At 35.7% G+C, this 12,556-nt stretch overlaps 1 protein-coding gene across 1 annotated transcript in view; it reads left to right on the top strand.

The window, feature by feature from the left end:
- Positions 1-12,556, top strand: part of LOC115511232 (neurexin-1-like) — a 699,173-nt gene that overhangs the window by 153,479 nt on the left and 533,138 nt on the right. The window contains 1 exon segment of the mRNA XM_030311788.1: positions 124-243. Within this exon segment, the coding sequence (XP_030167648.1) occupies positions 124-243 (120 nt within the window).

Genomic DNA, 12,556 nt, shown 5'->3' with positions numbered 1-12,556 from the left:
TTCAAAACTGGTTTGGTCATGTAATTTGAGGTGTTGGCAACTACTATATGTGACCTAGCTCATGTATAAAACATTTGTGGATTTTTTTAAAGAACCCAAGTTTCTTTTGGATTATTTTTGCAGGACCCAGCACAACCTGCCAAGAGGACTCCTGTTCCAATCAAGGTGTGTGCTTGCAGCAATGGGATGGCTTCAGCTGTGACTGTAGTATGACTTCCTTCAGTGGTCCACTCTGCAATGACCGTAAGTACCCCTCTGAGTACGGACTCAGATAGTCATCATTGCTTCCAGTTACTGTGAGTCTTTATATTATGTGTAAGTCAAACTGTCATAATGAGAAGCAGTTGGTTTTACAGAAAGGGCATTTTTGAAAAAAATAAAGTATTAATCAAGGATGCCTTTAGCTAAATGCTGTGATGCTGGTGAGCCTTTAGTTTGTAAGCGTTTACTGTAATGTTTTTTAATTGCTAACGGTCACCTTGTCAAAATCTTTTTTTTTTTCATTTCCTACATATGACAATCCTCTTCTAGTTTTGAAAGAGACTCCTTACTACTTTATATTAAATAATCTTTAATTCCAGAAGATTATATGTTGAGGGCTGTAATTTTCGTGAAAGGTGACACATCTCATTATGTTTCTCTTTCTATATCTTCTTAAAGCAGTATCTGCCTTTTATTTTAAAAACAGTATGTTTAAACATTGTCCTTCAAGTGGTCTCTCTTATACTTTAAGCACCTGTGGATTTTTTTTTCCTTTAGTCTCACAATTGTATTGTTTATAGCATGACTAAGAAACGCAGCATTCACATGATATCTTGGAATATCTAATGGTATGACTTCAGTGAGAATTTTAAGACTGAATAACCGGTATATAGGATGAAGTCCTGTTTCTTAATTCTCAATTAGATTGTGCCTTACAGCACTTCATCAAAATGATAAAAAGCATTTTCTACAAAACAATAAATTTCACTATACTGAGAAAACTTTTCTGACAAAGCTCCTGCTTGCAAAATAGAATGAATGATTTATATCATAAAGCGACAGTTAAGAAAAAGCTCTAGGATAATGGATGGGGGATGCGATGATTGAAGATTTGGGCTTGTAGGCAAAGGCTGGGCTTGGGTATGGATTTAAAGACTGGAGTTTTTTGCCTTTGATCTTTCTCTATTTGAAACTCTGTTTATGTCAGTACACATATGTATTGCAATATTGAAGATGAGGTCAAACTAAAATATTCCCTGAAACTGAGTTTAGTGATATGGTGCAACTCAGCAGCTATTTTCAGATTTTCTATTCAGAAATTAAGTATAGGAATAATAAACAATTACTACAAAGTAAAATAGTACTTGGAAGAGAAGTGTAAATATCACACCACCATAGATGGGGAAGTATTTTGTCTCCATCCTACCAGTGACATCTTCCATATATTACACCAAACTTGAAGCAATGAACATGTATCCATCATACATTTGCGCACACACACACACACACACACACACACATACACACACACAAATAACCATATTTGGAGTTCTATAAACGACCTTAAATGAAGACTCAATGAATAATTTATGTACTTATATGTACCTAAAGCAAAGCAAATATAAAACTTTTATATACTTTTGATAAATATATGTACATATGTGTGCAGAATTATAACTTCCTGCATTTGCTCCTGCCCCATAGAAGATAACGTAAATTTATTTTCAAGGACAACCAGAAGACTGATAATTTGTTATGATTTTATTATGGTAAATCTTTAATCCTGAATATGATCCTGACAGATGTATGACTACATGTGGTAGCTGAGATAGCTTTTATTGCATAAAAATGTTTTTCATTTTGCTAAAGAACTTTCTCTGCCAAACTTAATCTAGTTTCCATGTTTTACAAAATAGTTGCCATTTGGTTGTGTCAGATTGTGTATTCTCATATACCAGTTAAATTTGAAGAATATAATTTTCTCTATGTATTTGCTAGACATTTCCTAACAGAACATGAAGATCCTACCCTAAGTATCATGCTGTCTTCACATCATTTTACAGAAAATTATTTGAATGCTGCTCTTGAGTGATAGTGGTGGTGATGATAATGATAAGGCTATTTGTTATTTTCTTGTAAATAAGGTAAATGTCATTCAATAAATGTGTCTCCTGATATGCCTCTTGCACAGATCAGCATTAAAATGACTTTGGAGGGCTCTCAGAATACATACATTTTGATTAAATCATTACCTCTTAATGGGATTTTTGGAAATGTGAAATGCTTTCCTGGTTTGTGCATGGAGTTTTGGTGGTGAGGATATGTACGTATAAATCAACATTTAAAAGAAAATCTTATTTGCATATCAACTTTAATTTGTAGAAGGAACACCAGTCACCATTACCTTTATTAAAAGGTAAACTGAAGCATCCTAAAAAATTTAAGAGTTTATTTAAGGAAAAATAGATTCAAATTGGGCAGCATCCAATCTAGAAGATAGAAAGGAGCTCCAAGGATCTGTATAAAATGAAAGAATTGTGGGCAGAAGAGAGCAGGGACAAGGAAGTAATACTGGCAAAAAAGAAAAAAAAAAGCATGTTTGTTATTGAAAAGTTACCTTTATTTAGGGAATGGCAGGGATCTATGAAGCAGATTACCTAAATATTGATGATCAGGATAGTCCTGACTGACTGAATTAAGATTCTGTTTCTGGGATGGCTGAAACTGTAATTAAATTAAATCTTGGTTTGGGAATGTGGGGTTTAGCATAAACGACTCCATTTGGGGCCTCTTGTCTTTTTTTTTTTTAAGTACTTTGAAGACATGCAATTGATAGGGCAATAAGAGTAGCATGCCATATTTTCTTCAATTGTTATGTTCATCAAAATGAACATTATTTCTGCATCTCCCTGTTTTTCTGTGAGTTACACAAACAGAATTAATGTAATTCCTGGGATTTTAACAAACTCCTTTCCTGTATAGTTTGATTTTTTTTTTAAATAAAGCTATTTAGGACATTTCATTTCTTAAAGAAATTTCCATCTGTAGTTTAGGTATTTATCCATAAACTCTGTGACAGCAGCCTTCAACTCTACAGAAAACCAACCAAACAAAAACAACAAAAAAAGGAAAATAGAAATAAAGCTTTTAAAAGGGGGAAAGAACACAAATAAGACACACTGTGTCCAAAATAGACCTTCTGACTATCATCTCTCTGATAAATTTCATAGAATGGGTTAAAGTAACTAGAAAATTTTATTTATGTTAGCCTGGAGATATAATTAACAATGGAAAGATGGGAATACTTTTTAGCTTGTAAGTATAATCTTGGGTAAATCGTACTAATTAATGAACTTAAAGGAATCTTTCAAAAAAGAGGCACTTATGCAAAGTGATGCCAAAGGCTACTTTGAAAGAAATATGTGTTTGTGAAACCCTTTTTTTCCCCTGGAAGATTGCCACACAAATGACCTACTCATTGAGAAAAGTAATTGCTATGTGTACACGTGTAGGGTAGTGTAGTGTAGTGGGCTCAACCTGATTCTTCCATATCAATACTGTATTTTTTGGCTTTTTGTAGTAATTTTCTGGTTAAGTTTCCCATTTCTTATCCCTTTCTCTTCCAATCCATCCTATGCTTCCTTATTAATTTTGTTCTTTATTCCAATTCTCCCTAGTTTAATATCACCAGCTTTTCCTGATTTTCCTAATCAGAGGCAATATTTTTCCTCCTCTGACTGCTGTAGTGCTTTGTTGATGGTATTTTATCAGCCATCACTTTCTGGCCTTATATTATTTAGGTTTGGTCTTATCTCCCTGTAAGACTATATTGTAAGACCACGTGCTTTTCCCAGGCAATATTCTTTTTTTTTCCACTCATAAGCCCGGTGTTTTATACATCATAATGCATATAATTGGTAACAATGGCAACATACTACATCTGTGTTGACTAGATGCATGAATCTTGCATAAAGATTTCCAATATATACTCAGTAGTTAACAATACTCTCCAAATTCATCAGTTTGGAGTTGGAGTTCATGAACCTCTGTGGTCTGACCCTAGCTTTCATTTTCATCCTTATCTATTGCAGAACCTTGTCCATATGGCATGTTACTGCCAATTAACTTACTTATGGCTTTCTGAACAACATTACACTTTCCCAATTTCCTCACCATTGCTTATGCTAATTTATCCTCCTGGGGAATGCTCTCATTCCACCTGGAATGAATTCCTTTTACTATATATCTGCTCGAAGAAATATAATTTCATTTTCAATCTCTACTTAACTGTTTCATCCCATGGAAACTTTGATAGTCCTCCTATCTGAGCCTTAGCTTTCCCCTATTCTGAAATCTTAGAGTAACCATTTTTCTAATGTACCATATATTGTAGCTTTTTGTCAACTTTTTCTTCCATGTAACCACTTACTGAGTGCCTGCTATGTGCCAGGTCTCTGCCAGGAGTTTACATTACAGTCACTATATAGAACCAACATATCACCTATTCATGCTTGTGCACAAACACACACACACACACACACACACACACACATATTCATACCACCATCAAACCCTTATGCTATACAGTAATCCTTTCACTGCTTTCACCCTGTGGTACAGAATAGAATATAACTTTATTAGCTAATTTAATGTCAGACTGGGGAAGATGAATATGGCTATGATCACATGGAAAATAGTGAACATAATAACATTGTCACATTACATTAGTGCAGAATTGTGTGCTAAATTACACTTCAGCTTCAATGGTGTCTGTTACCATAAGGGAATAATACATCATAGTGCTATTATTTTGGTGCTAGGAGGGTATGGTCTCTGCCATTAGAAGACTATTTTCAGAATTCTAAATTTGCCAGAAGAAAATCTTTCTGATAGGAATTTATTATATCTTTTGTATGAGAATTAGAAATGTTCACTGAAACTAGATTTGACTGTGACTTGTTACCATGACATTTAAAAATACCTTCAGCTTTGTTTCTCACTTTTTTTGTTGTTTGTCAAGAGAATCCAATATCCAGTATTTGAGCATCAATATCATATCTACTGGAAGTGAATCATAACACATATAAAAATAGCTGGATCAAAGTCACATTGTTTCTGTCCCATTTAGAGCTGCCAGTAGTATTAAGCTGTGAGCTGATTTGTTGCCAGTACCATTTAGGGATGAATAAAATTTAGCAATTAGCTCTGTCCACAACCAGATCCTCACTGTATGGTGAATCTTACTGACCTTGGATCATTCAAGCATTTCTACATGGCATCCTTTAAGTTGTTTAAAGCAATGCATAAGCAGTATTTACAGATAATGCCATAGAAAAATTATCTATGGGGAAACAGGGTCAGACTTATCTTAGATTAAACCAAATGAATTAAGATATTGTTCACGCTGATCAGAAAATGCAATAAAAAACAGAAAGGAAAGCATCATATATGACAGAGAAACGTACTTTAAAATAGAAATATTGTCTTCTATGTCATATAAATGTATCTTTGTTCTTGTTGGTAATAGACATCATAAAAGTAAATACCTAAAAGACATTGGTCTTTTCGTATTACAATTGAGCAGTGAAATGACATTATTAAGCTTTATCTGCATAAGAAAATCAAGTGGGGAGAAAACCCCCAAAACAGTGGTATAGAACATTATTGTATTTGAATGATCCAGATTAGTACCCTGTATTGTTGAGCAGGTAAATGATTCATGACTCTGAATAGCTCTTTACTTTTTGTAAATGGTGTCAGTTTTACACCAGAAGTCAAGAAGGAAGGCCCAGGTGAATTTTTCCTACTGCTGGTGCTCTGTAATTTTTCTGGCTCACTTAGTGTTCTGACTGGGTAGGCTTTCCCTTGGCTCTGATGTCATTGCTCATCAGTGCTGGGCTTATATAAATATAGAGGTGGTCTTTGATGTTTGCATTACTGGGCTAATACTGTGATATCCTACCATTGGCCAACTAGACTAGGGCTCTATTGAAAGAAGGTTCGCCAGTCACCGTGGTTAACTATCCTTAAGGGATTACAGTGGTTGCAACTTCTACTACATGAAATTTCGAAGAGCTCTATGACTAGGGTCTGTATCTGAATAATTTTCTCATTCTCTCGGAGTGTATTGTGCTCAGGTTTCTCACTTTTCTTTCCAGCTAGGGCAACACAGCACATGCAGGGTCCAGGATAGGGTAGGGAGACTGTCTGAATCTGAGGTATGCATTTTTGAAACTTGAGGTTTAGATTTACTTTTTTAAAATGGTTTTTACCTCCCCAGAACTGATGCACTGAAAACCCTTTGAACAAAACAAAGATTAATGATGGTGAATTCTCAGAATCCTGTTTAATACTAAATAAGTATCAACAGTAAATAATTTAGTAGCCATTTATTAATCAAGAAGATATGTGAATAGAGTAAAATGTCAAATAATTCTCCAACTTTATAGAATCAGATTATCATGGGATGTTTTTATTTTTTTAATTTTTTTTTGTTTTTTTTTTTTTTTTTTTTTTTTTTCTCCAAATTTTTATTTAAATTCCAGTTAGTTAACATGCAAGGTGATATCAGTTTCAGGTGTAGAATTTAGTGATTCACCACTTACATACAATACCCAGTGCTCATCACAATGCATGTACTCCTTGCATCATTTATTACATCCCCCCACTCACCTACCCTCCAGCAACCCTCAGTTTCTTCTCCATAGTTAAGAGTCTGTTTTTTGGTTTGCTCCTTTTTTCCCCTATGTTTGTTTTGTTTCTTAAATTCTACATATGAGTGAAATCTATGGTATTTGTCTTCCTCTGACTTAGTTCGCTTAGCATAATACTCTTTAGTTCTGTCCACATTGTTGCAAATGGCAAGATTTGATTTTTTATGGATAAGTAATATTCCATTGTGTATATCTTCTTTATCCATTCATCAGTCATTCAACATTTGGGCGGCTCTTTCCATAATTTGGCTATTATTGATAATGCTGCTATAAATATCAGGGTGCATGTATCCCTTCAAATCAGCATTTTTGTATCCTTTGGGTAAATACCTAGTAATGCAACTGCTGGAGCATAGGGTAGTTCTGTTTCTAACTGTTTTCCAGAGTGGCTGCACTAGTTTGCATTCCCACCAAAAAGGTAAGAGGGTTCCCCTTTCTCCACATCCTCACCAACACCTGTTGTTTCCTGTGTTGTTAATTTGAGCCATTCTGACTGGTGTGAGGTGATATCTCATTGTAGTTTTGATTTATACTTCCCTGATGATGAGAGATGTTGAGCATCTTTTCATGTGTCTGTTAGCCTTCTGTATGTCTTTTTTGGAAAAATATCTATCCATGGCTTCTGCCCATTTTTTAACTGGATTATTTGGTTTTTGAGTGCTGAGTTTTATAAGTTCTTTACATACTTGGGATACTAAACCTTTATCAGATACGTCATCTGCAAATATCTTCTCCCATTACATAGGTTGCCTTTTAGTTTTGTTAATTGTTTCCTTTGCTGCACAGAAACTTTTTATCTTGATGAGGTCCCAATACTTCATTTTTGCTTTTGTTTCCCTTGCCTTCAGAGACGTGTCTAGTAAGAAGTTGCTATGGCTCAGGTCAAAGAGGTTACTTCCTGTGTTCACTATGATTTTGATGGTTTTCTGTCTCACATTTAGGTTTTTCATCCACTTTGCATTTATTTTTGTGTATGGTGTAAAAGAGTGGTCCAGTTTCATTCTATTGCATGTAGCCATCCAGTTTTCCCAGTACCGTTTGTTGAAGAGACTGTCATGGGTAGGTTTTTAAAGAACATGTATCAGGGGCACCTGGGTGGCTTAGTCAGTTGAGCCTCTGACTTTGGCTCAGGTCATGATCTCATGGTCTGTGAGTTCGAGCCCCATGTCAGGTTCTGTGCTAATAGCTCAGAGCCTGGAGCCTGCTTCAGATTCTGTGTCTCCTTCTCTCTCTGCCCCTCGCTTGCGCTCTCTCTCTCTCTCTGTCTCTCTCAAAAACAAATAAATATTAAGAAAAAAAAATTTTTAATAAAGAAGGTGTAGTTCAGACTTTGCAAAAATAGATATTTTATTTTAAAAGAATATAAGATCAAAAGTAGTTAGACTTTGCGAATTAGATATTTTATTTTAAAAGAATATAATTGTGATTGAATTTGGAAGGAAATGGTTGGATCAGGCAAGTTGTTTATATGCTCTGTTTCTGTGGATATACGTAGCTGGTGCATAAGGACTACAAAATACTTTTATGTAGATCACACCAGTGTATTTTAATGTTAGTGACATAATTAACAGGTATATGCATACTGTTTATATTTTATAAACCTTACTTTTTCAAACTTCAAAAAATCTTAATATTTTCAATTTACAAATGAAAAGACTTAGGTATGGGCAGTTACATAACTTCTTTGGTCTAAAATGGCTAATAATTTACACAGACAAGTATGAATGTAGGTCTAACTCCAAGCTCATATTATTATTTGTACCCACAATTCCTTTCCAAGAGGGGTTGATTCAGTGTAAATGCTGTTCAAATTTCCCAGATGCAAAATTCCTATAGAAGTTAGTAGTGACTGGCAGTTAACACTGCAGATTTTTTCCCCCATTTTCATCTCACTCTTGATTCTTATATTAAATTTGAGCATTCTGTGGCAGGAAACCTGCTACTCCCTTCAACTGTTCAGTTGCTGCTTCTAAAGATGGGTTAACAATTCATAGCTGTCTGAGGTGCATGCTGTCATTAACTTCCAGTTCTGTTATAAAAAAGGTACCAATTATGAAAGAGAGATGGGGATTTTCTGTGATTTTTCTATGACAGCCTGAGTTTCTCAAAGATAATAATTTAACCTTTGATAATGAAATCAGGCAAAATATTTACCAAGGTTCTTCTGCTTGAATCAGAATGACAATGTATGTTATGGGAAATGAGCAGGTAAGGTTCAGAATTGTGCTGACCAGTGAAGGTGCACTGAGTGTTTCATTACATTGATTATATCTCAGTTTTCTCTATATATAGTTGTAGAGGCAGAAAGAACACACACAGAGAAAAAATGAAGTCAGAGATTAGCACCGCAGTATTTGAATGTTTTTGGAAAACACAAGGGGGTAACACAAGAGAATGCATGAAGCCCAGATCATGAAAAGTCACTATGAGATTAATAGTAAAGACCATGGGCCCCTTGTATTTGTAAAGAAGGGATAGAAAGCTCAAGGGAAATGTGCAGAGTCCAGAAAAAGGTCATGATAAAAATAACGTTGTGCTTGCATTTAGAAATAATTCTGGTCATAAAGCAAAAAAATATTACTGTGAAGAAAATGTACCTTTACCAGTGATCCCTTTTCCTGCCCTGAACAAAGCATTCTGTGTCTTTAATGAGATTTACTATTGCAATTAAAAAGTGTAGGATTCTTTTATGGGGAGGAATTATGGTCTCCTCTGCAGCTCAGTGCTGTTAGACATTGTTACTTCTCTGGTAGCATTCTACAGGAGCATAAAGTACAAGGATGATCTGTTAGCTCTGGGTATTATGGAGTGTATGATTTTAATGACCCTAATGATCTAAATTCACATCTCTCAGAAAACGGCCTGTAGAGCCTGAGGCTTAATCTCCCCAGGATTTGGTGAGATAGGAAGGTACAAAGGCGTTTCTTAACTTGAAATGATTTCAGAATGAAACAAGTTTCATAAAAGGATGAGCTGATACAGAAGGATGTTTAAAAAAAAAAAATGGGTCGCAAGCAAGGAGGAGGCTGCATTTGACGGGGACAGAGGAAACTGTTCGTGTAGGTGTGAATACTTCTTATAAATATATAACATATGACCCTTTAGGGAGAGAAACAGATGGAATATGTAGCAGAAAATAAAGAATACATTTTGCTTGGTTTCTTCACTCCAGTGGCACAGTGTATATTTTGATATTTGGCTTCTCCTGTTGGAAAGGTTTCAAGGCCTCATCTGGGTTCCAGCAGCTCAGGGCAATACTAACTTTGGGAATGGTCCTGAGTAAAAGTAGACCTTTGGATATGTCTCCAAAGCTTCGTCAGGTCATGACGTGCAGCATTAAATACCCCAGCCGTGTTTCCACTTGAATGCTCACTAGGTGGAATCCAGAATCGAGGATCAGGCTTTCTGCAGTCATCACGCCCTCAGAGTAAGACAGGGTTGCTAAAACTATGGGGTCCATCTTCCATGACCTCAATCATGAATCCACTCTTCTTGGTCCTATTCATGGCAAGTGCTCCATTTTACTAAATTAAAAACATGAAAGTGTTAGAGAAATACCATTTCCTCTCAGCCACAGGAGACATCACAGAAGTAATTAAACTGGATTGTGGTGTGTTGGGCATGTTCCTTTTATTGACAGTGACAATGATTTTGTAAATCAAAACCTGGAAGCACTTTCAGTGTTGTTGAAGTGCAAAAGATAAAAGCATAAGGTTCTAAAAATGATGAAACTAAAATCAATCTATGGAGTGCAGTATGAGGGGCTGCTGTATGAGTTGTGAATGCAGCCTGTCTTATGGAATTCGGAGCTATATGAGGGGATAACTTTGTTTTTAGCTTAGTCCCTGCAGGCTATATTGGTGTAAAACCAAATGGAGCAGGTCTTTAATACGAACTATCATTTGTGCTTTTAAGGTCACCTGAAAATTCCAGTCTCCCTAACCCCAATATTCCCTTTTCTGATGTCAGTAGGTTGTTGACATTCATTTCTTTGGAACTCTGCATTCTCTCATTCATCATTTAAAGTTCTCCACCGTCTTGCCCAACAAACACAACCCTAAAGCATGCTTTATCCCTCCTGTGCTCGAGCATTTACTCTTTAATACAGATATTTACAGACACATCAGGGTAGTCACTGAATGCCCTCTTTGCCATCATCTCTGATCAGTGAGTGAGTCCCTCATCTGGATTGTTCTCCTCAACTGCCACTCTGCCCAGGAAAATTCAGCCCATGGAGATGATCCAGCTCAAATCAAGTTCACCCAGAGTGAGACAGTCTTCAGTTAGTAGGTGATTTCTTCTACTTCTGAGTCTTCAAATGTTTACTGTCTCTAACAGGTGTGGGGTTTGCTTTTGGTTTTAGTTTGCTTATGTGTGTATACACCCTTATTCCCCAGCTATATTTTACATCCTTGTCTTCTATTTTTGGTATGATTTCTCACATGCCTAGCACATATTAAATGCTGGGTAATATTTGAAGATTAGTGTCTTGAAGCCTTCATTAGTTACCTGATTTTTAAAAGACTTTATATTTATGGAGCAGCTTTGTTTAGATTCACAAAAATTAAGGGGGAAGGCACAAAGATTTCCTATATGCCTCCTTTCTGCATACATACATCACCTCCCCTGACATCATTCACCAGATTGGTACATTTGTTACAATTGATGAACCTACATTGGCATATTATAATCCCCCAAAGTCCATAATTTACAAATTAACTGATGTCTGTGTCCATCCCTATAATTCTTTTATATGTAATATATAAATATACTATATTATATTACTCACCATATATATGATATATAATGCCATATATTATAATGTATATAATACTCACCATATATGTGTATATATATTACATGACATCTGGCAAGGGTAAGGTATCATGTTTTATCCCGTTACCGTAAATGCATTTTTCATTCTCTTTATTCCTGATGGTAAAAATCCATGTGGAATTAGAGTCTCATGTAGCTAGAAAGAAAGTCTTTGAGTAAAGATGTGTGCATTTGTCAGGGGAAATGTGGGTGAGTGTGTGTGTATGCTCACATACCATGGGAGAGGGATTTAAAAACATTACATTCTGTTTTCTTCAAATTCCACTTAAGATGGCATTGTACATTACATGAAATGTAACAAATTCTGGGACTTCAGTTTCTTTCAAGGTAACTATTTTTTGTTCAATTTACTTCCCTCTCATTAATTAGCTGATACCTGCAGGAATAATCACATCATTATGAAATGCTACACTGCTTATTTGATCTTTTTTATCTAAGCTTTAATAAGATTTTGCAATATTGGAGTATTTTTCTAGCAATAACATAAGCTCTCTGGGGGAAAATTTCTCTTATAATAGCTTATCACTTGTGTGCCCTGATTTAGTCCACCAGTGTCCTTGAAGAATTCTCTAAATGTTGCCTTTGCAACAGCTCCAGAAGAGCCAAATGCCCATTTGGTGTTACATAGATGTAATTCAGAATATTCTCGTTGTTTTACCTTTTCCATATTAAGTATGATAAAGATAGCATTTGTCTATACAACTGTACCAATTATAAGAGGCTTAATTGGCCTAATTGCTCTGGTTCAGTATTTTAAATGAATTTGCCTAAAATCAGTTTAGTAGGATGGTGAGTATTCTCCACCTCCAAGGCTACCTAAATCATAATAGGTCTGCCAAGTCTAGATTGATAGCATCAGAAATGGAAATTGCTTGGGGGCCTGGGTGGCTCAGTCATTTAAGCATCTGACTTCAGCTTGGGTCATGATCTCACGGTTTGTGAGTTCCAGCCTTGCATCGGGCTCTGTGCTGACAGCTCAGAGCCTGAAGTCTGCTTCAGATTGTGTGTCTCTGCTCCTCCCCTAC

This window comes from Lynx canadensis, chromosome A3, assembly GCF_007474595.2.
Source record: "Lynx canadensis isolate LIC74 chromosome A3, mLynCan4.pri.v2, whole genome shotgun sequence".
Lineage (NCBI taxonomy): Eukaryota > Metazoa > Chordata > Mammalia > Carnivora > Felidae > Lynx > Lynx canadensis.
This window is presented reverse-complemented; position numbering and strand designations above follow the sequence as displayed.